The 27,432-nt window shown below is 35.8% G+C and overlaps 1 protein-coding gene and 1 pseudogene across 3 annotated transcripts; one reads left to right on the top strand and one right to left on the bottom strand.

Annotated features, from left to right (window-relative positions):
* Positions 1-3,699: 3,699 nt before the first annotated feature.
* LOC122045490 lies at positions 3,700-6,911 on the bottom strand. Of its 3 annotated transcripts, XM_042605726.1 has the most exons (6): positions 6,693-6,911; positions 6,560-6,629; positions 5,530-6,477; positions 5,128-5,352; positions 4,972-5,063; positions 3,700-4,877 (listed from the first exon to the last, which is right to left on the bottom strand). In XM_042605726.1, the coding sequence occupies exons 3-6, from the start codon at positions 6,436-6,438 to the stop codon at positions 3,986-3,988; spliced, it is 2,118 nt and encodes a 705-aa protein (XP_042461660.1). In that variant the 5' UTR covers positions 6,439-6,477; positions 6,560-6,629; positions 6,693-6,911; the 3' UTR covers positions 3,700-3,985. The 3 variants fall into 3 exon arrangements, with proteins under 3 accessions (XP_042461660.1, XP_042461659.1, XP_042461661.1); XM_042605725.1 differs by having other exon boundaries at positions 6,560-6,911; XM_042605727.1 differs by having other exon boundaries at positions 5,530-6,629.
* A 6,338-nt stretch (positions 6,912-13,249) lies between these two features.
* Positions 13,250-15,133, top strand: LOC122048198 (annotated as a pseudogene).
* The last annotated feature ends 12,299 nt before the right edge of the window (positions 15,134-27,432 follow it).

Raw genomic sequence — 27,432 nt, 5'->3', positions numbered from 1 at the left:
TACCAAATGGTGGTGTCATCTCATGGAATAGCGAGAAACAGACTTATGTAGCCTTGCCAACAATGAAAGTTATGTGGCTTGGCTTGTGTAGCCTTGTCGACAATAGAAACTATATGGCTAGGCTTGTGTAGTCTTATCAACAATAGAAGGTGTGTAGTTTGTGCATCAATTGTGCAACAATTTGTTTGGTTGAAAAGCTTCCTGAAGTATTTGAAGATTGCTGAGAATAGTGGGAGTCCTGTTATAGTGTACTGTGTGACAGTCAAGCTGAGGATCCTAAATATTACAACAAAGGCAAACATATAGAATTTAGTATAATTTTGTTAAGGATATTGTGGATAAGAAAATGATAATTCTTTAGTATATCCCCACACGAACTATGCTTGCAAATCCTTTTACTAAGTCATTGACTAAAGAGTCATTTCAAGGATATGGGAAGTCTTTGTGACTTCGTAAAATGTAACACATTGTAAAATGTCATGATCTATTCAGTGTATATGTTGTTCCATTTTGTATTAAAGTCTCGATGAGCATGTTGGCAGGTTGAGATTGGTTCACTCACATGGATAATCATTTCTATTTGTTAAGTATAAATAGAGGTAAGACTATTACTTATGGGACATCTTTTGTAGCTGTGAATAGAGACATACCTATAAGTTAAGGTCACCTTAGCTTGATAATTGTGTCAAGATGAGATCATTTATATAATGATCAAAGTAAATGTACCCACCATTTACTGAATCTGCTTAAGGTCATATTAGAATTTATATGTTGAATTTAGGATTAGACATTAGATATGTCTATATCAAAATTTGTACGATGTTAAAATTTGAGAAAAACGTGCACTTTTTTTAGTAAAGAAAATAACATCGTAGCATGTGATTCATAACACATGTACTATGGCGACAAGAAGGGTAGTAGGAGAATGAATCCCTACTTCTCTACTATGTGAGACCCTTGAGATTATAAGTTAATCTCAATTTTACCCTAAGTGACTATTTCGTTATCTACTTGAAGTTATAATCAGTGTCTGCTACTTTAGCATGCTTCCTATTGACTATGGATGATTTTGTCTATGGAGCATAACTAGGAAAGTAAATTATTAGAATGAATATATTCTAGCTAAAAAGAGAGATTAAATAGATTTACATCTTTTGCTGTTATTCACTGGTCGGCTCATTTCTGTTATGTATCGAAATGATTATGAATATTGAATATGGAACATGCTCTTGATATAATAGCCATTGTGAGGGATTAGAGATGTTCATATTAATGTAAATAAATATTATTTAATTTGGATAAATAGTAAGACATGGATATCTCCAAGATAATGGTTGTGTGCCACTAGGAGATTGAATATTTTCTGGATAACGGATATGTACCGTCAGGAGAGAGGCTATGTGCCATTATGAGAATGTCTCTGATTTGTTCTATAAAGTAGCTATGTAAGGTGTAACAATTTTCTTAGCAATAATTGCTCAGTGTGCTTGCTGTTGCATAAACCATATTCTCTAAAAGTATGATTGGATGCTTTTATTTGGCCTTTGTGACTATCTAGTGTTTTGTTCTAGTCTCTATGACTTGATTACAATATAGTCTATGTGACTTACATGGTCTTTGTGACTAGATGACCTTTATAAATTGACTTGAATGAATGGGAGATGTTAGAGTTAAGAAGATGAAAGGGCACCCCTTCCCCTTCATCTTCTTGCCTATTTAATTCCTCCATTAATAGAGGAAAATGAAGAGTCATCTTCCTCTAATAAATATGCATCCAGGGGCGGATTTACATTAGGACATGAGGGGGCCATGACCCCCACAAACATTTAATAATTATACATTTTAACTAAATATACATTATACATTTTGAAAGTTTGGAGAGGTCATTATTATATAATACATTTAATAATTATTTTCGTCACTTAGTATACGACCCCCTAAACTTAAAATCCTAGATCCGTCGCTGTATGCATCCAAGCCAAAGAAGAAAAATGGTGGGCTTGCTGTGTGCGAGGTTTGTGCAATGTCAAAAGAGAAAGGGTTCGTCCCATATGTGAAAGGTCTCTATGCAAGGTTCGTCCATGTACACAAGAGTGTAAGAGGAGAACATCCGTTAGAGAGGGATTTGGTTCGTGGAATCTTGAAGAGCTTTTCGATTTGTTCGTGATTATTCTTCTGACGGTAAATTATTCTTTGATATCTTCTCCGATCTTCTTCTCCGAGCATCATTGGAGTTTTTTATTTTGTATGAAGAGAGAAAATTAAGATCTACTATGGGAGATCACTGTGAGTTTTACATATTTCATTTTTTTGTATTTTTCATGCATTTAGAATTAACACGTGGTATATCATTGTATCATGAGAAATAGACATCCATCGAAATCTTAAAGCACCGTCGGAGAGGACGAATGTAGTTTAATGAAACTTCATTAAACGCAAGCCTTGATTTCTCTCTTGCCTGACTAGGAAACCCACTCAGACTTGACCAACTCGGTTGTTGGGGGACGCAATGACTCAACTGACTCAATAGTTGGGCGACGCAACAACTCGATGACTTGACAACTCAAGCACTCGACAGCTCGGGGACTCAACTTCTCGACTCAATACTTGGCAACTAGAGCATTCAACGTCTCAACTCGATAACCGGCTCAGGCAACACTCGGATTCCCACTTAGACTTGAGAAGCACACGAGCTGATTAGACCTCACGACACTTGAGACCACTCAGGAGCATTTGGCTAGTGACGTCTCGCTTGGACTTTGGAAGTCCAATTAGAAGCTCGATAGTCAATGACTCAACTTTGTGTAGTCGGCAACTCGGCCGCTTTGATCTCGCAACACTCGACGCTCAAGCAATAGTCTTCCTACTCGGGAACACCACTTGGACAATCCAACAAATCAACCTCCAGCAAATCAACCTAACAAGTCCAGGTAGACACCTTGACATTATCAAATCAAACCACATTTGAGTTATTTTCTATAATTTCGATTCAGAGCATCCTAATTATCCCCGGTCGGTAATTAAATTGTGGAATATTATCCAACAGTTCAATCCAACTTACAATGCTAAGCCACTCAATAGGGACCTTAAGCAAGTTGCTTTGTTTTTTAGCCAATTTGTTGAACTTTATAGGTTCTGAGAGTTCATTGTTGATTTGGTTAATAAGGTATCAATTGACAAGACACTATATTCTATTCGTTAAGAGCATCCATAATGCTTTATTAAAGGGATGTTATAATGCACTTTGATATTAAAAGGAGTGTGAAAGGGTATTATACCCGTTCAAGAGATTGAAAGTGTTCAAGTGGGGTGGGGTGGGCTAGCCCTAGCCCACCCACTATGTTTTTTTTTTTTAATTTTATTTATTAAAAAAATATATAAATTTTAAATTTTAAAATTGAATAAAAGAGGCAAAAATTATTTTTTTAAAAGTAAATTATTATTAAAAATAATAATAATAATTTTAATATTTTAAAATATATTTAAATTATATTTATTTAATATATATTAATTTTACGATGATTAAATGAACTTTGATATCTATAAATAATGTTTGATATCTATAAATAATGGATGTTAATATTAAAAGAAATATAAATAAAAAATATATATTGTTATAACGAACATATGATTATAGACTCATACATTTTTCATAAGATGATAAATATTAAAATAAGTTAGTATTATGAATCCTCTATATGAAATATTTGAATGCAACTCAATTCTAAATAAATACAAGAAAATTATCACAACTTTTATACAATTCTTTTTTTTTCTTTTGTTTTTCCCAATTTTCGATTTTCGATTTTCGATTTTCGATTTTCGATTTTCGAGGGAACATCCTCCAGAAAAAAAAAAACTCCTCCCACGTCATAATTATTCGACGGTCGACCCGTAACCTGCCCCAGCCCTTCTTCGGAGAGTAAATAGGGCATTGAACCTAAAAAGGTTTCAACGCTTCATCATTCCGGCGCCTGCCGATCTGTCATCCCTTCCGCCTCGGCCGCCCTCCGATCCCCGCCACAGGTTGGGGCGGCGCCGTGGCCTGGGCCGTGCCGCCGAGCGCTACGGCGGCCGACTCAACGTGGGTGAGGAGGTACTCGTAGATCTTCTTCCGCAGTCGCTCCACCGTCTCCGGCGGCACGCCGGTGGGACCCTCGCCTTCCTCCGCGTCCTCTTCCAACACGGCCTCGCCCTCCTTCCTCTGTTGGTCGATCGCCTCCAGCCAGTCGTTCACCTTCTTGAGCTGCGGCAGCATGGCGGCCACCTGCTCCCGATTGGACGGCACCAGGGCGGCCGCGTCCGCGTCGAGGAACCTCTCCGCGAACGCCAGGAACCATGACTGCGCGTCCTCCTTCAGCGCTCGCGCCAACTCCGCCCCCTCTTCCAGCCCTCTGCCGCGCTCCCATTCTGGCAGCGGCGACGGTGGCGCCAGCCCCCGCGTCTTCCCATTGCCCAACGGCGCCGCGGACAACCTCGATTTCGACTGGAGCGAGGCCTTGGAGGTCGCAGACGCCGCTGCCGGGGAAGTCTTCGACACAACCTCGAGTACGACAGTCGCCACCGTCGCAGAAGAGGCCGCGGTGGGGTTCCTGCGGTTGTAGAGGGAGAAGTGGGAGAGCTCAGTGGCGAGGCCGGCGTCGACCCAGGCAGCGGCGCGGCGGCGGTTCCTGGTGGAGATTTTTAGTGCTTCTTCTTTAACTTGGCCAGCGGCTGCTGCGTCCGACGACGTTCCAGCTACCAATTGAGACCTGAACTTGGAGAGAGAGTCCGCAACGCTCGCGGCACGCGATAGGGAGGAATCGAAGGCCAGAAACTGCTCCACGGCCGGCTGCGGATTTTCTTCCTTGGCACTGCCACTGACCTCCGCATACATGCTGCGTACACGGCAAAAGCCCAGTAAGCAGCACTCTGATTAACTCGATTCACCTTTCACAAGCAAAAAAAAAATGCACAGTAGAATTCGTTTACCTTAAGCAACGGATCAAGCTCTCTGCGACAGAAGCTTCTTGCAAAGCCTCTACAGCAGCCTGTTGCGCTGCATCCCTATGCTTGAAGAGCTCCTGAGATTTACAATGATTCATGTCCCATGACCACTTAGAAGCTACTATAAAATGTTTATCCTACCTTCCCCAGTTTTGCTAGAGACGATGGAAGTGACTGCCATGGAACACCACCATCTGTCCACTTTCTTTTAGTTGTTTCGATCTTCACCAAGTTACCAAGACTTGGACTGTTAACAGGACTCTGTTTAGTTATTTTACCGGAATCCTCTGCAGCTGCAGGAACTTGAATCTTGCTATCCTCCTTAGGTAAAGATTTCTCATTTTTTGATGATTTCCGTCCAGGGATCTGTGAATCAGAAAATTAATGCTAAGTGACCAAAATGAAGAATAATCATTCTAAACTCTGATATCAAAGTAGCTATTTACATGCCATTGAGCATTGTAATCATAGTTATAGTGAATGACAGCAGCTCAAGGTACACAACAGAAGAGCAATTTAGATTGAGTTAGATATTGAACTCACAGAAGCACTTCTAAATTCAGATTTTGTTGTAGCTTTGGAATTTTTTGAGGTTGAACAATCTCTAACCTTCGTGTCCAGATTCTCTTCCCAGTTCTTTCTCAAAGCTTTGGGCCCTAATTCAATGGTTGGAGCCAGGAAATTTGCAGAAGTAGACTTCCTACCAGCAGATGTTCCTTTCAACATCGAAGCTGCCTTCTCCAACAGACTCACTCTTGAAGATGATGCCGGCTTCTCTACTCCTTTAGCTTTTGCTTGCCTCTTAATCTCGCTAGAGAAATTCTCAAAAGATGCAGGCAAAGAATAGACATAACTCGGAGATGAAGGCAATAACCTTGAGTTGGTTGATCTTGATCCGGCACTCGTGCCCTTCTTGTCCAATTTGCCATTGACTGGTAGTTTCAAGAGCAGAGACCTAGACTTAGTAAGCGAGATCCTTCTTCTTTCTGCTTCCCGTGTGTTATTATTATCTGTAGATGTGTTATTGCTGTTCTTTGAGTCGTCGAGTGGCTTCAGTTTGTCCATGGCGAGAAAATTACAAAGAGAACTGGTGGCGGCAAGATCCTCAGGGTTGCCAACACAGGGGTGACGACCAGGAAGAGGCCTCACACCCTTAAGAGTGGGAACCGGAGAGCCTGCCTCGAGGCGATCGACATGAATGAATTGACCGAGTTGGATCTTATCGCTTAAGATAAGGTCATTGTGCTGGTCGGGCAGGGAAACAAATGTTGCATGGGAAGAATCAGAGACCTTGAGATAAAACCCTTGGTTGGCGAAGAGATCACTTCCAGAAAGAGCAGGCACAATACTCACGACTTGAAGAAGGGATGAACGGTGCTCTCCGGCAATCTTCACATCAGTATTCATATGCTGCAGGAGCTTGATAAGGACGCCCGGGACTAACGATGCCATTTACAGCAACCCTAAAGCCCATTCATTTCTCTGCAAGAACTGCGAGCTAAATTTCTTAGATCGATCATGCGAACTTGTAGGTTAATATTACAAAATATAGAAGAAGAACCAGAGATTTTACGTTCAAGGAATCGCCTTTTCCCTATCGTCGCTGCTCGGATCGGATCGATTCTCGCGATCAGGAAAGCACACTAGAAACAACAACACTTTTTTTCGGAATTTTCAGCAAAAAGGGGAGTAAATGACAGACAGACCTCGGTAGGACCTCCGGTGGAGATCTCGAATGCGATCGATCTCTAGAAACTTTCCACCGAGAAGATCGAACAAGAGCCGAAATCAGAGTCAGCGCGAATCCCTCGCGACACAGCAGTTGAAATCTGCAAGGAAGGATCTTTTGGAGCCGGACATTACCGCCGTCCTACGTCTGTACATCGATCGTACTGAAAGAGAGAGAGAAGCGCCAGGAGGAAGACCCTTTTATTCTCATTTTTTTTATTCTAGAAATAGATAGAAATTAAGAGGACGTTTGTTTTTAAATATTAAAATAATATAGCCTAATAATTACCACATTCTACCGTAGGCGCACGCAGGATTTTGAAATTAACAAAGGGCTCCACTTCTTAATTTTTATCCAAAAAAGCATACCTTTTTGCTGACATATTTTTACTTATTTTACAGCTAAATTAAAATAAAAAAGTATACCAAATTAATAATAATTAAAAAAATTCTAATTAATATCAAATTAATATATATATATATATATATTTTAAAAAATAAATTATTAATGAGTTTTGATTAAAAATGGTTAATGGCCTTTAAAAAAAAAGGTAGATCCGCTACCTTAGCGGCCCCCCTAGTGTCGGCCCCACGGATATGGAGGGAGGTTCATGCAGGTACACAGGCCATAGGCGCATGGCGGGGTAAACCTCAAGTCGTCAGTTCCTGAGAATCGACCCCTGGCCATTACGCCAGAGATACCATGGATTAATGGTCTTAAAAGCTTAACTTTATTCTAACTTTATATCATTATACTTGTTCCCTAAATTTGTTTATATTTTTAGTTTTTAAAATTAGTTTTAACTCAAAGTCATTAATAACTTGCTAAATTCCGTCATTTCACTTTTGATGCTTCTCTAATTTTTTCCCCATTTTTTTAAAATTTTAGACCTTAATAAAAACAAAAAAAAAGATAAAGATTACAAAAGAACATTAATAAAAATTTAAAAAATACAAATATATATATATATATATATATATATATATATATATATTACTATCTTACTATTTTATTAAAAATCTCCCCCCTTTACTAACTAACTTTGGTGAAGCCTAAAATGAATTTACGTTAATGACTTTTTTTCTATTCACACTAAAAATAATTCCAAGGTTTATTAGTAATTCCACAAGCGAAACAATCAGTGATATAGAGTTCGAGACTCAGCTGCGGCGTATTATTATGAATTTTTCTCATTATTAATTTTCTCTAGTTGTTTTATATAAAAAAAAATAGAGTTCTCTTTAGTCCCATATCTTAGAATTGACAAATTATGATCAAAGAAACTTCTATAAATATTTTAGGCCGATGATGTTAAAAAATATTTTTTTCTTAGTTTTTTTTACTGAGAAAAGTATAATATTAAATTAAATTAATTTTTGCATAGGGAAGACCTTTATAGTAGTTTGTTGCTAGGATTCTCGAGCGTCACCCTTACATTATTGCACTATTGCATGAGTTTCTTACTTCTGAACATAAGGGTGACACTCGAAATTCCAAACAATTCGGATTTTTAAATACCCAAATAATTCAGACGCGCGTGTACACGATCACTAGTATATATATAAAAGGCATTCACTGCAACATCAATAACTTTTTTTTACTGATTTTGTTATGCTAAAGTTTTAGGATTTTAAAAGTATTTAAATTATTAATAAGTTTTGTTCAAAATTTATTAATGGGCTTAGGCAAGTTAGAATCGATCCAAATTAGATATAATAAGTTCATTTCACTCTTATGAGTTTGTACCCAAAAAGTTTTGACTTGTACCCTACTAGTCCATATAAACTATTAAAAAATTAGGTAACATTTGATTTGTTTTTTTTTTTTTAAGAAAAACAAGAATATTATTATTGGTATAGTTGGCACCAATGGTGAAACCTAAATTTTGATGAATAACAAATATATTAAAGTTAGAAGTGCTGTGATCTAACCTTATTATCGAGTGTATTGGATTGACTAACCCAGTCAGGATATTCGATTTTTGATTAGTTGAAGATTGGATGTATGATTCTGGTAAGTTGGGATGTTTGATTTTCGACATATTAAAGTCCATATGTGGGATTTTGGTAAGGGTCGGGACGTGCGATTCTCGATTGGAGACAGGCCCGGCCCTGGAGGAGGGCCATCCTGGGCGATGGCCCTGGGCCTTGAGTTTTGGGGGGCCCAAATTTTTTTTAAAAAAATATTATGTTTAAATTTTAATAGGTGTAGTGCAGGATTAGATTTAGGGCTTTTCTTCCGCCGCCTACACCTATGATGTGCGATGAGAAACTCGTCGCGGTGCCCCCTGCTGGCTGCTGCCTTCGGCTTCACCTGCGCCTACGAGAAAGAGGACTCAAAAGATAAGTCTTCTCCTCCTTTTCTATTTGAAATTTTCTATCCCTATCGCATCTCTTCTTCTCTTTTCGCTCACGGCTTGTCTTCAACGGCTATTTCTGTCACATCTCTTCTTCTCCAGTTCTCCTTTCAAATTTATGTCACTTCTCAAGATTTTTTTTACTGTTATTTTTGTATCCACAGAGATGATAAATACTGTAAAATACCGAACCAAATAATAATTAAATAATAAGGTTTAATAGACGAATAATTGTAACAGAATTTTTAGAAATTTTCGGGGATTTAATCGGAGCCCGTAGGGCGTATATTGAGGGGATAAAATTATAGACTTTGGAAAAGGTCTGTTTGGAATTCCTATTTATTAGGGAGTTGATTTGATTAATATGCCTAGGTTTTCTATTAAAGCCTAAGTTCCTTATTCTTCCTTAATCTCTCTGCGCCGAAATTTCCTTTCCCTTCCCCTTGCCCTAAGCCCGACGCCACCCCTCCCTCTCGCGACCTTCTGCTCCCCAAAATCCACCGTCGACTCCCCCTTCTTCTCTCGGTTCCGGCCGATCCACCGCCGCCCCTCTCCAGCCGACGATCTCTCCCTCACGTGCAAGCACAGCAGTCGATCTTCCTTCCTCGCGCGCGAGCACCGAAGCCAAGCCGGCGATCTCTCCCTCACGCGGGCACCAGCCGCCGCATCTTCTTCCCCCGAGCCTCACCTCGCGACGTCGCCTCCGCTCCTTCACCGGGCCTCTTCTCCCCAAGCCATCATCGATTCTCTGCTGCGTCGAGCCATAGCCGCCAAGTTCTCGCACCTGAGCAGGCCTTTCCTCCTTGCACGAGCACCCCACAGCCGGCGATCTCTTTCCCCTCGAGTCACCACGCCGACGATCTCTCCCTTGTAGGTATGGATTAGTGTTTATTTTGGTAAGCTAGCATAAGGATTCGGGTGTTACTGGAGGAGTCTTGATCTGTTGAGCTTTTGGTTTCTTGTTGGATTTGCTGATGAGGAGGGTTACAAGTGATCTTATATTCGATTATTTTTCATTGTGCTAAGTTCTGTGAGAGAGGGATATGAGTTGGATGCAAGGGGTGGCTGATGGATTTGGTTTTTAATGCTGGGTTCTTTTCTTGATCCGGTTCTTTCAGGTTTTCTGGATTCGTGTTTGTCAAATGGAAAGTGGGGTTTCCGATTAGATTGTTTCATGTTGTATCGGTGATGTTGAATCAATTTGGTTAGGGAATTGGCAATCGATTTGTTTGCTACATTGAGAGGGATCAAATTGTAATATTGAATTGGGTGGATTAATCAAGGGATAAGATTGATTTCTAGTTAATTAATTAGTTGTAATCAATTTCATGGTTACGTTGTGGTAGTTTAGCCAATTGTTCTGTTGGTTAGAGATAAATGTAGTATTTGATCTATTTTATGTGTGGGATTAGTTGGTGTTACATAATTAGATGGGGATTAGGTTTTCTATTTGATGTATGGTAGAACCTAGTTATGATATATATCCTATATTGTAGGGTTTGATTCTGATTTGAAGTGAACTCTAAGGTGTGAAGATATTCCGGCACGATCTACGTATAAAGGCGGGTACTTCTTGCTTTGTTTTCTTTTAGTACTTTGACCTTAGTGCATGAATTATTTTGGATTAGGATTGTTTACCTTGACTCCACTCTTACTTTCCTGCGCTTGATACTTCCACGCAATCTTTGAGAAATTTGTTCCATATCTACACAGTCTCTTGTTGTTGTCCATGATCAATAGCAGATACTAGATACCATGTTTGTATGCTTTGACTGTTGCTTATTTATGTACGATACTGAGCATGCTGGCTTCATGTAGCATACCTATTTCTGCTTATATATATATATGATGACCGTTGCATTGTTCGCATCCTGTCATGGCATACATGTCAACGACCAATTCTCCCTTGCGGTCGAGAGAGTCGTTAAAAAGGGGCCGCATCCTCGGCCACTCGAGAGAGTGGTAGCTGGAGTCGATGTCACTTGTCCTGTCGTGCCGCACTCGGTCACTCATGGAGAGTGGTAGCTGGAGTTACCAGCAGCAGGGACCCCCTTCGCTGTGTAGCTAGTTAGCTACTCAGCACCTGTCCATCCGGTCACTCGAGAGAGTGGCGGCCTTTGGGTGGTACAGTTGTCATCGATCCGGCCTCTCGACCATACAGGGGTCGTGGTGCAGAGAGGTGGGCGAGGTGACCATCCGTGCATACGCTGTTATTATGTCTGCTTGGGCTGCTGCTGTCTACATATGCTGTTATTGTTTACTTATGTTGTTGTGGTATATTTATGCTACCGTTGTTTCTTGCTATTGTTCACTTATGCTGATATGTTGTCTTATGTTGAGATATACTCTCATTGTAGATGTTTAGACATTGGTTTATTCATTGGAAATTTGTATATACCTTGCTTATTACCTCTGTAGTTATGTGTGGTACCGTAGCAGATTAGTACCATCTCTGATCTTCTATACCTAGCGTAGGATATGGTTTCTGTTATGAGCATTTATTTTGGTTCTATTATAGTATCTGCTATTCTTCTAATGAGGCTGTATACTGTTGGCATTCTCTACTTATATGTTATGTTCATGCACTATCTCTTTCCTTACCCGCTGAGTTCCAATACTCACCACCCCACAAAATGATTTTCTTTCGTCAGGTAACAGGTAGATGAGTCATGGATGCTTGGAGAGATGTCGGTTGCCAGTCCTGGGTCCTACGTCACACTCGAGGATAGTTTTCGTTTTGGTTTTGTTATCGTTTGGGGTGGTATATTGATTTTGTGTATTTTTTTTTCCAACAAGTCGATGTGAATTTTGGGTCAAGTCTGTGATGACAGGTATTTTTGTTAGTGTCGTTGTTGCTTTTACGTTCGTATCGTTTTATGTCTTCCACTGCCGTGTGTTTACGTTCAGCCGTGTAGGCTTATTAAATTGCGTGTTATGTTGTTTATATTTTGTATATATATTCCAACCGAGTGTGGCTTAGGTATATTTTGTATGTAGTAATGCTTTAGATTGTCACCCGTACAGGGGAGATGCTGCCGAAATTTCTTCGGACAGGGACTCCTCTGGGGCGTGACAAATACAACCCATTGAATTAGATTTTTCATTGTGAACTACTGAACTGTGAGCTCTGCTTTGGTTGTCTACTTGTTTGTTGTCGTTGTGAAAAAATTGAAGACTTGCTCTTGGTTAGTTGGTTGTATACTTGTATGCAACTAAGCTAATGATTTAATTGTAAGCTTCTCAAGGTGCTATTTTTCTTTACTCAAGCTAATGATTTAATTGTCTTTCTTCAACTTTACATCTAAACTTTGTTTCTGCCTCAAATGATTTTTGCATTACTTGCTGCAGAAATAGCATTAAAATCTGCAGAATTAAAATCTGCTTCAAATGATTTTTGCATTACTTGCTGGCTTGCTGCAAATCGCATTAAAATCTACAGCATAGTGACTAGTGATTAGGAACTAGTTAATAAGGCCAAAGAGAAGTCTCACTATGATGTTGTCTAATGTACTTAACAAGCTAATTTTGAATTGCTAATTTATATTGTGTGTTTTATCCCCAGAATCCACTTTCTTGTGAGCTTCTCAAGGTACTGTTTTTCTTTACTCACTTGAAGAATTGCTCTTGGTTGTATGCAACTAAGCTAATGATTTAATTAGTCAACTCATATTGATCATGCATACATTGTATGCAGTTACAAGAAAAACTGGTTGCATTTTGCATATTTGTTGTTTGTTAACTCAGATATCCATAGTGTAAATGACAATGTGCAATGGATATAGTTGGACTTATAGTTGAAAACCTAATATAAAAATTTAGCACAAACAAAGTTTGGACTTGATCTTAGGATGTTAGAATGATTACAAAATAACTCTCCTTTCAAATGGAAATGAAATGCTAAGTCTGTTGGTACAATGATACTCTTAAGTGGCCAAGTTTTATTTAACTGAATTACTTATTTTAATGTGTTTTACAAAGGATGTTGTTTCTATGCGCTTGAACTTGTTACTTGTATTGTTATAATTAGTATTGTTGTTTCTTTAAGTACCATAATTTTACTAATTAGTTTTAATTTGATAATGATTTGATTTTCTTTTAACAGGTGTTGTCTGACGAGGTGCTTAACTTAACGACCTAGGACATTTCCATTAATATTGAAAACTATCATATTCCAGGTGCTATTATTCCTTTACTAGTGAAATAATTTGAATTATCTTTCTTTTTTTTTGTAATTGTTGTGGTTTTGTACATTATAATATGTTGCCTAAAAAACATCTTTCTGGATGTGAGAAAAGGAAAAAAAAGAAAAAAAATTAGAACAATTGACTGAATCACAAAGAGGTGCTATTAATAAACTCTTTATTAAAAGTTATCATGATAATGCACAAAATTCAACTATGATTGTGAATGATGTAGATGAGTGTAATGAGATTCACAATGTTAATGAAGAAAGGGAAAATTTGAGTGAGCATGAAAATATTATAAATAGGGTAGATAATGAGAATATTAACATTGATGAACAATTTATTTCTTCACTTGATATATATGATCCAAGAAATTGGGATAATCTTGATAACAATGCACGTGATATTTTAGTTGAAAAAGAGCCTATAAGAGAAATGAATATTGTATATCCTTTGGACGATACTTCTAGGCATTTTTCTTGTGCTCATTATTCTAGACATTTAAGTAATGGAGAAATAAGAGATTGAAAGTGGTTGGTTTACAGTAAATATGTAGATAAAGTTTATTGCTTTTGTTGCAAGTTGTTTAAATCTAAAAACAATAGAAGTTCATTAGCAAAGGATGGATTTAGAGATTGGAAACATCTTAGTGAACGACTTAAAGAACATGAAAATACTATTGAACATATAACTAACATGAACACTTGGAATGAATTAAAAATGCGATTAGATAAAAATCTAACAATTAATAAAGACTTACAACGAGAAATTTCCAAAGAAAAAGAGCGTTGGAGACAAGTTATAACAATAATAATAGCAACTGTAAAATGTCTTTCTAAACGTTGTTTGGCTTTTCGAGGATCTAATGAAAAACTTTATCAAGACAATAATGGAAATTTTTTGGGGTTGATTGAAATGATTGCTGAATTTGATTATGTGATGCAAGATCATATTAGACGTATTCAAAATAATGAAATTCATTATCATTACCTAGGTCATAAAATTCAGAATGAGTTGATTTCTATTTTAGCTAATAATGTTAAAAGTGTTATCATTAATAAAATTAAAGAAGCAAAATATTTTTCAATAATTCTTGATTGTACCCCAGATATAAGTCATTAAGAACAAATGACTTTTATAGTACGATGTGTTAATATGTCAGGTAATAAAGTGAAAATAGAGGAGTACTTTTTAGAGTTTCTAAAAGTAGATGATACATCTGGTTTAGGACTTTTTAACGAATTACAAAATGTGTTAAAATCACTTGATCTTAGTATCGAAAATATTAGAGGTCAAGGTTATGATAATGGTTCCAATATGAAAGGAAAACACCAAGAAGTTCAAAAGAGGTTACTTGAAATAAATCCAAGAGCATTGTACATGTCATGTGTTGTCATAGTCTTAATCTAACTCTTAGTGATATGGCACATTCTTGTGTTAAAGCTGTTTCTTTTTTTGGAGTAGTGCAACGCATATATACATTATTTTCAAGTTCTCCTAAGAGATGGAAAATTTTACTTAATAATGTGGAGGGATTAACCGTCAAATCTTTGTCGAATACTCGTTGGGAAAGTCGTATTAAAAGTGCTCAAGCTATTAGATTTCAAATTGTGGAAGTGAGAGCAGCTTTACTTGAATTAAATAATATTTGTGATGATGCAAAGTCAATAAGTGAAGCTGAAAGTTTAGCTAATTCAATCGAAAAATTTGAATTTTTACTCGGTATTGTCATTTGGTATGATATCTTATTTGCTATAAACATGGTGAGTAAGAAATTACAATCAAAATCTATGTGCATGGACTCTGCCATGAAACAATTAGAAGGTGTAATCTCATTTTTTGAAAAGTATAGGAATGATGGTTATGCTGCAAGTTTGACTATTGCTAAGAGTCTTGCATTAGATATGAATATAGAGCCAATATTTACAACAAAGCGCCGTATTTTTAGGAAAAGATAATTTAATGAAAGAGAAGATGATGAAGTTTCACTATCATTAGAAGAGTCTTTTAAAATTGATTATTTTATTGTTGTTGTGGACATGACAATTGCTTCTTTAAAATGTAGATTTGAGCAAATGAAAACCTTTGAAAATATATTTGGCTTTTTATTTGATTCAAAAACATTAAGAACTTTGAATGATGATGAATTAAGAAAATATTGTGTCAATTTAAAATCTACTCTAACTCATGACAACTCATCAGATGTTGAGTTAGATGATTTATTTATTGAATTAAAAATATTACAAACGACTTTACCAAATATGATAATGTCTGCAATTGATATTCTTGAATTTGTTCAAAGTATAGATTGTTATCCAAATGTTGCAATTGCTTATAGAATTTTATTGACTATGCCTGTTACAGTAGCATCGACTGAAAGGAGTTTTTCAAAATTAAAATTATTAAAAACATATATGAGATCGTCAATGTCTCAAGAAAGATTAAATGGATTGGCAATTTTATGTATTGAAAAAGACATCTTGGAAAATCTTGAAACTGATAATATTATAGAAGATTTTGCAAATAGAAATGCTAGAAGAAGTCATTGTAGATAAATTATATATTATTAAAAATTTATGTGTGATTCTGGTAAGTTGGGATGTGTGATTCTCGATTGGAGAAAACCAGATGTGCGATTCCAGTAGGTCAGGATATTTGATTCCCGAAGTCTGGATGTGTGATTCCAAAGGTAACTCTACACTTGGTAAGTAGAGGTAAGTCATTGGAGGAGAGTGACTAAGTGAGGACGCATCCCTGTTCGAAGGGATAGTAGGCGTTGGTCCAATTTAGGTCTATTTCAGAAATCCTTTATAAGGGTGTTTCGCCCAAGCCACTATACACAACTACTACACGAGGTTCTATGCGCCCGATTAGTTTTTCGACTGCTTCAACTTTGTACTGCTACTTCATAGAAGTCTGTCTACCACCAAGTTATTTTTCCGAGTCATCCGATCATCTCCGACAGACCGATAACAACACATGAGCGCTCTTAATTATTGATAATATTTTGTTAAGTGTTACACATTTTATTATTGTTTTAAAAAGGGGAAATGTGGACTGTTATACTGTCCCTATTTATTGTATTCAATCACATCTTCCGGTAGTTTCGGAAGAGGCATTTTGTAGATTGCCCATCGATAGGTCCGTGGGACCTGGATCTTAGAATAGGAGTCGTCGAAGGTTCCGAATTAAGTAAATTCTTGTGTTTATGTTTTTTTTTTATTTCTGTCTATTTCTTTTTCGCTGCATACTTTGCCCCCTCTCTCTCATGTATGCCTTGATCCAATAATTATTTGGTTGATAATTTTCATATTTATTTTTTAGAAAAGAAGATATCATTTTATGAAAAAATAAAAAATATTTAAAAATTATTGTCTAAGAAAATAAAAAACGCTTATGTTTTTAGAAAATGAAAATAAAACTAGAAGCTATCTTAATTTTCTTTGTTTTTTGTCATAGTAATATGTTGATCTAGATACATCTAATTTACTTTAGTACACAATAATATCTTTAGTTTTTTTTTTTATTTCTGTCTATTTTTTTTTCGCTCCATACTTTCTCCCCTCCTCTCACATATGCCTTGATCCAATAATTAAAAATTATTGTCTAAGAAAATAAAAAACGCTTATGTTTTTAGAAAATGAAAATAATTATTTTTTTGTCACAGTAATATGTAGATCTAGATACATCTAATTTACTTTAGTACACAATAGTAATAACTTCCTTACACTCTTCTAATAATATTCATGCTAAAGTTTCTGAATTTCAAAAACATATAAGTCATTGTGCATAAGTCAGATTCAAATCTTAATTGATAGGTTTCTTCATGTTATCATCATGCTCCACAACTTTTAACTCATAATTAGAGATGGGGTAGGCTATATCGAAATTTCAACCCTATACTGCACCCTATACCAAAAAATTAATATAATAAAAATTTATATGGATACCGTATATAATTAAATTCGATATACTACAAATTTTGATATAAATCTTATGTTGATATCAATATCGAAATTTTTTATATAGTATAAATACAAAATTTAGGTTATATATATATATATATATATATAATCAGCTCTAAGATGTTTTTCTATTTTTTTTTAATTTAATTTAATTTTTCATTTTTTTTCTCTTGTAATCAACTATTGAGAAATAAAAAATAATAATTTCTAAAGATTCTTATATTTTTATTAATGTTATTTTGTATTTTTTTTAATTTTTTATTTTTACTAAGGTCCCAAAATTGAAAATAAAAATATGGATAAATTTAAGGGTCCGTCCGGAGTGTAACCATGTAAATTTAGAATAAAATGGAATTATTTAAGATAATCAATAATTTTTTGGTCAAAATTCATTATAGATTTCAATTGTTCAATTTTTTTTTAAAAAATTATAAATAAATTAAAAGGATGATTCGTATTGGACAATATTAATTTAACATAACCTTTGATTTCTAAGGCTATCAATGACTTTTTATTTGAAAATTATTTATGAAATAACTATTTTATTTTATTTTATTTTATTTTAATCTTTTTTATTAGTTTTGTTTCACCTTTATTTTTTATTGTAATTGATATTAAAATAAAAAAAGAAAATTTTTAGGTTTTAAACATATTTTATTAATATTCGTTGGTAATTCTTTCCTCTTTATTTTTTAATTGAGGCTTAAAAAGAAAAATAAAAAATATGAATAAATTCAGAAGACATTATGACATAAATGTCGATAAAATTGAGCTTTTAAGTCATCGATTACTTTTGATCCAAACTTATTAATAAACATGTGCACGAAGCTCCTGTTAATATGGAGTCTCGAGAGAAGGTCATTGGAGTAATCAGTATGACTGTAAGTTTTGATGTTTGAGTAAAAATTTAAGTTAGGTTATTATTGTATTTGATATGCGTTTGTGAGTGTGTAAGATGTAGGTACAATAAGACAAAGTTCAAGTGGAGTCTTGGCGGTATAAGTCCAAGTGCGTAACCTTGGTAACGTAAGTCCAAGTATGACTTGGTATGAATGAAGTCTCGGAGTGTGGCTCTTGGCGGTGAAGTCCCGGAGGTACGACTTCTTGGCAAAAGAAGACCCGACAACAAAGGACAAGACCGAAGGAAACTCTTGAAGGCAAGGTGTGAAGGATGAGGAAACATCCAAGAGATGTGAGTCTGACGGAAGAGACTAGAAGGCAAGATCGAAGTTGTGCGGACAAGGACGAGTGCTGAGTGATTGTACTCAGAGTTACCAGTTGACTGGCAGGATCACTAGTCGACTGGGGCAAACACAAAATATTTTTGTGCCTAACGACTATGAATACAGTTGACTACCAAGACCAGTTGACTGGTAATGTTACTAGTCGATTGGTAAAGAGTGGTTGAACAGAATCATGGATTCTGTGGAGTACCGTTGGTTGTGTCCAATGATAACATCAGTTGACTGGTAACTTTACCAATCGACTGGTAGCGAGAAAATAGCTTGGTTATTTTTTCCCAAGCTCTATATAATGAAGCTTAGCGTGGCTGGCTTGGGTGATGAAATTAGAGGTGGTTAACCCCTAATTAGAGTCTCCAAAGCTCTCATTGCAATCCAAGATCTTAATCAAGTTTGTGGCAAGGTTTCTCTATCGACAAGAAAGATTATGCTAGCCAGAGTTTCGGGATTGATCCACCGACGAATTTAGGGATTGTCCACCTTACAAACACACCATGGAGTAAGAGCATCATCTCCAAATCACATTAAAGGAATATGTTAGGGTTTGTTTGTTTTCTTCTTGTCTTTATTGTTTCTAGGGTTAGCTTTCTACTTGTCGTTTTGTATTCCGTTGCGTTAACAAGTGTAGGAAAGTGAACAAAGTGGGTGACTGCCTATTCACCCTATCTAGCCGGTGATCAAGGTCCCAACAAGTAGTATCAGAGCAAGGAGCGTTCTTAAAGGACTAATCAGCAGAAGGAGCAACTACTAGAGGAAGAAATAGAGTCGGAGGGAGCACTAAGATGGGATATCCGAATCTCACCTCTATATGTGCAAGGAGATTTCAAGTATTAGAGGTTGCGATTGGAGACATGGTTCTAAATGGATTGGAACCATTGAATCGCTTTGGAAGATCCCTTCGAAACTCCAACAGAAAAGAAGGGAAAGCGTCTTCAGCCAAGGTATTGGATCGAGGAGAAAAGGCAACAATGGGAGGCGAACAAGGAGGTAACTAAAATTTTATTAACTTTATATCCTTCTAATGTGTTGTCTAGGGTAGATGAATACAAGGATGTAAGTGACCTTTGGAATAAAGTAATTGTTTATCATGGGAACACTTCACAAACGTAAGAAGTGAAAGAGCCCGACGAGAAGGGCTCATTGGTCAAAGAGGAGGAGAATGACCAATCGGATGTGGACATGTGTTCAACATCCGAAGAGAAGGAAGAAGTGGAATCATTTACATCTTCGAGGGAAGAAGAAGATGAGCAATCCAAGATAAGTGGAGAAGAGGTCTTCGAAGCTCAACGCTCAACCACTTCTACCGAGAGGAGCAGGAAACCCTACATTAAGTGCTTTGAGTGTGGAGAGATGGGACACTACAAGAGTAGGTGCCCCGTGCTTAAAAATGTAAAGGGGGTAATTCCTAAACTCAATAAGGTTGATTTAGAAACTAATGTGAGTTGCAAGAATGGAGCAAAGAAGAAGAAGTATATTAGATGCTTCATGTGTGGTGACTAAAGACACTACCACACAAAATGCTCCAAGAAGGAGAGCTCAAGAAGATGGAGCAATTGAAGAAGTGGAGGAAGAATGAAGACTCAAGTCAAGGGGAGGCTCCAAAGGTAAAGGGTAAGGTAAACCCTAATTTGAAGTTTAATTCAAATTTAAATTCCTCTATGCATGTTAGAAATAATGTAAATTATTTACTCATCCATAACTATGAATTTAAATACCATGATAGGAATAGGGTTAACATGGTAGATAACCCTAGGAAATCAAATGTTAAAGGAAGTCCTAACAAAAATCAAACTACCATACCTAGGGAGAGGAAGGTAGTGAAGGATCTAGGCATTAATTTCAAGAAGGGGAGATGCATGTTGTGCAGGGAGCACTAGATGATCAAATCTGAGTTTTGATAATGAGAAAGAGTTCTAAGTTAAGTATTATTATTGTTCTAACAAGTTAACTGAGTATGTAAGAAAGTCCTAGTTAAGGTTAGGCAAAGAAGTCCTAGTGGACACTAGGAAGGTGAAAACTCCTAGCTATGGTTAGGCAACGAAGTCCTGGTCTGGGGATTGGGCAAAATCTTGGCAGGTCAAGGACGTCGGGCGAAATCCTAGGGTTGCAAACACTAGGTGGAAGTCCTGGGGGTCACGGACACCAGGTGGAAAATTAGACGGGTCAGAGATTGGACTTCTAGTGGAAAGTCCTGAGGTCTTGGATGCTGAGAAAAAGTCCAAATGGTCTGGATGACTGGTTTGTTAAAAGGTAAATTCTCCTAAAAGGAGTAGGTGAGGATATGTTCCCCGTTGAGGGAACAATAGGCGTCGTTTTGACTTAGGGTTTCTGAGAACTCTGAAAGTCAGAACCAGATTGTCCAGAGACTATTAAATTATTTATATTTTATTGTGCTAACTTTATTTTATAGGGTATCTTTGGTATTTTGTGTTGGTTGCTACTCAGAATATCATACTAGTTCCTCTGTACAAAAATTTTGTACAAGTCCTGAACCATTCCTAACAACCTATTATGTTCTTTAGAAGTTAAATTTGGAATCGTAAACAGAACTTAACATTATTGATTCTAAATTCAACTTATCTGTTCTTAGAGGTTTAGACTTGGATTGCAAACGATGCTTAACATTATTAATCCAAATCCATCCATGTTACAAATTCGATTAAATATTTATTTCAAAGATCGGCTTCCAGGTTAAACATGGTGAGGCACTAGGCCTTCTTGGTTATGGGAGCATCCACCACTTCCTAGACAAAGCCTTTTAACGAAATTCAATATTTAATCTCCTTATAGTAACCCTAGGTTTAACCAAAAAGAACAATCAAATCACATGTTCAAAAAACAAAAGAAACACAAAATCGAAAACATAAATTTGATAACCTAAATTCATTAGCCTCTTGTGTTTGGTATTTCAAGATCTAAATAAAAGGATGAACTAGTTATGATGCGGAAACTAATAACTAGTTATACCTTTTATAGCTTATGGACCTCACGATCTTCTGCCGTATTCCTCTTCTTATCTCGGACGTCGTGTGGGCGACGATCTACCGAGATGAGAATCCACACAAGTTTCCTTCTTCTTCAAGCAAGTTTCGGCCAATCAACAAACTCCTTGAGATGAAGAACTTCGGCTACCAACCAAGCTCCAAGGGATGCAAAGAAACAAATCCTCCTTTCTCTACTTCTTCTCCAAGCAAAATCCGGCCACCAAGAGTCTCCTAGAGAGTTGATGCCGCCGGCCAAAGAAGAAGAAAAGGAGGAGAGGATGAGGGTTGGCCACCACCAAGGAAGAGAGGAGAGGAAATAATAGATATATTGTTATGAGGTGAGGAACCTCTACCCTCTCTTTTATATTCCTTGATCTTGGCAAATAAGGAAAGTTTTAATAAAAACTTCCTTATTTTCCATGAAAGGAAAATTTAATTGATAAAAAATTTCCTTTTCTTCTATGGATGTGGCCGGCCATATCAAATCCTTCAAGGAAGGAAAGTTTTAAACACAAAATTAAAACTTCCTAATTTGTTTCCAAAAATTTTAAAATAAAAATTTATCTTTTAAAAATTTCCTTCATGGTTGGTTATAAAATAAAACTTTTATAAATTAAAATCTCTCTATTAAAACATGTGGATGATTTACAAAATGGAAAATTTTCTCTAAAAATAAATTTTCCTTTTAACTACAAATAAGAAAAGATATCAAATCTTTCACTTAATCTTTTGTAGAAAGATATAAAAGGAAAGATTTAATTTTAAAACTCTCTTTTAAAATCATGAGGATGGTTACAAAAAAGGAAAGTTTTATCAAAAATTAAAATATTCCTTTTAACTACAAATAAGGAAAGATATCAAACTTTTCTCATAATCTTTTGTAGAAAGGTATAAAAGGAAAGATTTAAATTTTAAACTCTCTTTTAAAACCATGGCTTCCACATAAGGAAAGATTTTTAAAATTAAAATCCCTTTTAATTTAATTATGGCCGACCACCTAAGCTTGGGTTCAAGCTAGGGTCGGCCACCTACTTGACCCATCTAACCTTGGTTTGGCTGGCCCTAGCTTGGGCTCCAAGCTAAGCTTGGCCGATCACCTTAAGGTGAGTAAGAAGTGTTAGTTAGAGCCCTAGAGCCAATCATATGATGATTGTTGTATGGACTCATTGTATCATATTCTATGTATATAAAGACATTTGTTTTGGTTATTATACTTACTTGTATTGGTGTCAAATAACTAAGTATAATAGCGTCCTTGAGTAGAAGGTTCTTATCTATATTAATCGATTGGTTGAATCGATAGTGAGATGATATAGAGAACACTACTCTTAATCATTCCTAGTCAAGTATTAACATTCAGGAACAATGTTAATGTGACAAGACTAGCATGTAGGTCAACCCGATGACTTGATCTCACAAGTCATGGATATAGAGATATCAAGTTAACACATGAGTATGTATTGGAGAATGTATACTGAATGACCCGCCATGAGAAAGTATCATGGATCGTTATATGAGTGTCATATACTTTCTCATGTGGCTATTAGTATGACTATTATTCCTTGGACTTGAAGTCACCATGGTTCCCTACATAAGGAGTTGCATACTTTGGCTTCGTCAAACATCACCCGTAACTAGGTGGACTATAAAGGCGATTACTGGGTATGTAACAAATTATGCGGAGGGATGTGAGTGATGTAGATGGGATATATCCCTCATATATAACGGGAGTGACATCGTTATTCTTGATAGAGTGAGACCACTAAGTGCATGGCCATGCCCAAATGAGTCAATATGAGATATTGAGCTCATTTAATTATAATAAGTCTACTTGGAATTCAAGATTTAGATTGATCAGAGGATGACACCGTCTATGCCTCAAATTGATCAATCTAAATGTCAAGGATAGAAGGACATTGTCATATATTGTGAAGAGTCACAATTAGTAGTCACAAGGTGATGTTGGATCTCAACATTCTTGTAACTTGGGTAGTAATGATATGTTGCTAGATACCGCTCATTACTTATGCTTCTAAATGGGTTTAGGAACATTGCCAACGTTACAAGAACCTATAGGGTCACACACAAAGGGCAATTAGATGGAGATTATGTTCATATGATGAACCAAGAGGATTAGGTTCATGTGATGAACCAAATTGGATTAAGAGTAATCCTAATTAAACTAATTGAGTTGGACTCAATTTGGTTCATGTGTTAAATGAGTCTAATTAGATTTAGATTCATTGAGTCAATTTAATTCAATGGATATAGATTCATTAAATTAAATTGGTTTAAATCAAATGGTTAGATTTGATCAACCATGGGAGAGAAGAGGTCAAGTTTGACTTGACTTGAGAAGGGAAGATGAAAGGTCAAGTTTGACTTGACCAATGCCACCTCATTTGTGAGTTGGCATAGAGTGGGCCAATGATGATGTTCCACATCATCAAGAATAGTACATGTGTGTGCCACCTCATGAGGGAGATCAAGAGTTGTGACTCTTGGTATTCCATGGAGTTTAAAAATCCCTCTTGAAGTGGCCGACCACTTTAAGTGGTGTTGAATGTTTTGTGTGCTAATTCACTCCTTCTTCTTCCTCCTCTCATCTTCTTCTCTCCCTCTCCTCCACCTTGGTTGAAACCTTCAAGAGTGCTAGCACACTCTAAGGTTTCTTCTCCAGTTTTTGCTCGTGTGGATACACATAGAGGGGTGTTAACTTGACACCTTTGAGATCCGACAAATTTTGGACGAGCAGGATAAGCGAAGGGCTTCGCATCAAAGGTATAACTTCTCTACCATGTAGATCTAGTGTAGATCTAGGATTAGAAAACATGTACATGAAAATTTTAATCTTCGCACGGATCCGGTTGCATGGAACTTCGGGGTTTCCGCAACGCAAAAAGCGGTTTTTGCGGCCCGAAAGTCCCAACAGTGGTATCAGAGTCACATGCGAAGCGTGTACTTGTTTTATTTTAATTTTTATGAAAAATTATAGTTTTGTAAGTTTCTGTGATTTTATTAATTTTATGGTTTTAAGAATATTTTTCTCATAGAAGAGAAGCAACAAGTGTTTGAACACTTGTAGGCTTCGACTACCGAGAAACACCTTCCGTAACGGTAAGGTCTCGCCCAAAATGTTTTGGGACAATGGCTAAAGGCGTTGTAAGATCGTCGTGGGACACTCGTTAGACTCATTTTACGAGAAGGGGTGCTGCCCTTAACCCTGCAAGGGGCATTGTCCTGCGATCGGGCCCGAAAATCGCTAAACGGGACCGCCGGGAAGTTGCGACTCATAAAATCGTAAAAAACAGTAATAAAATTACAGAAATTTATATAAAATACATAATTTAGAATTATGTATGATTTGTGATGGTCATGACTCAAAAATATACAAAATTGAGTTGTGGAAGGTTTACTCGAGGAGGAGTTACAAGGAGGGTGCGAGCAACACATGGCGGTCAAAGGGAGGAGCTTGGAGAAGCTGTTGACCGTCCGATCTTCTCATTGGCTTGAGAAGATCGTAGTAGGGTCATGACCTAATCACAATTTAATTAATTGCTTGTGTGTGTGTATGTGATGCATGCTAGAGTAGAGTAATTAATTAGTACCTTGACGATTAAATTAGATCTTAATCGCGTATATGATACACATCAACGATTAGATTAGATCTTAATCGCATCAACTCAAAATGCCTACCATGCCATGATACCCATCACTACCTCGATCACATGTTGTTGTTGAATCTGCCAAAGCAGAGTAACGCATATTATCTTGGTAGGGTGTGGAGTGACAATCTTGGTCCCACCTATCAACGCCTGAGTGAGTACAAACTCAATCAGATTGAGTAAAACTAGTTAAACTCAATTAGATCGGGTTTAACTATAGGCATTTTCCAATGGTTGGTAGATAGGTCAAAATCACATTTATATTAACTCTTGGGCGATTTAGCCAAAGCTAACTCAAGTTTTAATATACATGCGGATCTTGATCCTATAAACAAGAGTTGCATAGAGATGTAATTGGTAATTAGTTACCTACTGATCATATTAAGTCTTGGGCGATTTAGCCAAAACTAACTCAAGGCGTGGTATGATGTGGATCTTGTCCCACAAGAATTATAGCTAGTTGGTTAGAATCTAGTAGGTGTGGTTTGACCACATCCATGACTTGATTCTACAAAAGTTCTATAATTCAGTGGGAGCATCATTTAGTTAAAGGACAAATTAAATAATTAGTGGAATATGATATTTATTTTCTGCTTTTTCTGTTGTAGATTGTCATGTCATCAAACACGAACACCTTCTCCCTACATTCTGTCCTTGATAAGAACAAGCTCAATGGAGCTAATTTCCTAAACTAGTACAGGAACCTGAGAATTGTTCTCACTCAGGAAAGGAAACTGTACGTCCTGGAGACGCCTATTCCCAAGGCACCTCCTGCCACTACCACGCGAGCTGACCGTGATGCTTATAAGAAGCATCAAGATAACGCATTAGATGTGTCCTGTCTCATGCTCACGACCATGAACTCTGAGCTTCAGAAGCAACATGAGTTGATGGGTGCTTATGATATGGTTGAACATCTTCGTCAACTATATCAAGGACAAGTTAGGCACGAGAGATTCGAGATATCTAAGGCACTGTTTCAGTGCAAGATGCAAGACGGGACTCCCGTAGGTCCATATGTACTCAAGATGATTGGGTACATAGAAAACCTATAGAGGTTGGGATTTCCCCTTGGCCAAGAGCTGGTCACTGACTCGATCTTGCAATCCTTGCCGGAGAGCTATAGTCAATTTGTCATGAATTACAACATGAACGAAATTGACAAGCCACTGCCCGAGCTGCTTAGCATGTTGAGAACTGCTGAGCTCAACTTTAAGAAGGTTAAGCCCAACTCCATTTTGATGGTACAAAAACATAAGGGCAAGGGCAAGCCTAAAGGAGTTGATTAAAAACATTGATTTTAAAAATATTCTTACAAAAACTCAATTAAGTACTTATATTAAAAAGATTTTCAAAAGATACTTAGTTAAGTACTTGGTTAAAAGAAATTAGATAAAAAGCATAGTTAAGTATTTTATAAACTTAAAGTTTTTTTTTCAAAAGTATTTTATTTTTTTAAAGTAATTTTTAAATAATATTTAAAGGATTTTTGAATAATGTTTAAAGGATTTAAATTAATTTTTAAAAGGATTTTTAAAAGAATGTTTTTGAAATATTTTTAAATAAGTTCTCAAAAGATTTTTTAAATAATTTTTAAAAGATTTTTAAATAATTTTTAAATAAGTTTTTAAAAGATTTTTAAATAAGTTTTAAAAAGTTTTTTAAAAGATTTTTAAAATAAGTTTTTAAAAGATTTTTAAATAAGTTTTTAAAAGATTTTTAAATAAGTTTTTAAAAGATTTTAAAATAAGTTGTTAAAAGATTTTTAAATAAGTTTTTAAAAGATTTTTAAATAAGTTTTAAAAATATTTTTAAAATAAGTTTTTAAAATATTTTTAAATAAGTTTTTAAAAGTTTTTTTTAAATAAGTTTTTAAAAGATTTTTTAAATAAGTTTTTAAAATAGTTTTAAATAAGTTTTAAAAATATTTTTAAATAAGTTTTTAAAAGATTTTAAAATAAGTTTTTAAAAAAATTTTAAATAAGTTTTTAAAAGTTTTTTTTAAAATAAATTTTTAAAAGATTTTAAAATAAGTTTTTAAAATATTTTTAAATAAAATTTTAAAATATTTTTTAAATAAGTTTTTAAAAGAATTTTAAATAAGTTTTAAAAAGATTTTAATGTAATTTTTAAAAGATTTATTTAAATAAGTTTTTAAAAGATTTTAAATAAGTTTTTTAAAAAAAATTTAAATAAGTTTTTAAAATATTTTTAGATAATTTTTTAAAAGATTTTTAAATAATTTTTAAAGTTATTTTTAAATAATTTTTAAAAGTTTTTTTAAATAAGTTTTTAAAATATTTTTAAATAAGTTTTTAAAAT

This window comes from Zingiber officinale, chromosome 2B, assembly GCF_018446385.1.
Source record: "Zingiber officinale cultivar Zhangliang chromosome 2B, Zo_v1.1, whole genome shotgun sequence".
Classification (NCBI taxonomy): Eukaryota; Viridiplantae; Streptophyta; class Magnoliopsida; order Zingiberales; family Zingiberaceae; genus Zingiber; species Zingiber officinale.
The sequence above is the reverse complement of the archived record's forward strand: the minus strand, read 5'-3'. Positions and strand labels throughout refer to the sequence as shown.

Coding starts and splice junctions, on each gene's coding strand:
- LOC122045490 (XM_042605725.1), bottom strand. CDS start 6,438: ATGGCATCGTTAGTCCCGGGCGTCCTTATCAAGCTCCTGCAGCATATG. Junction 5,064..5,127: donor CTCTAGCAAAACTGGGGAAG/GTAGGATAAACA, acceptor TGTAAATCTCAG/GAGCTCTTCAAGCATAGGGA. Junction 4,878..4,971: donor AGCTTGATCCGTTGCTTAAG/GTAAACGAATTC, acceptor CCGTGTACGCAG/CATGTATGCGGAGGTCAGTG.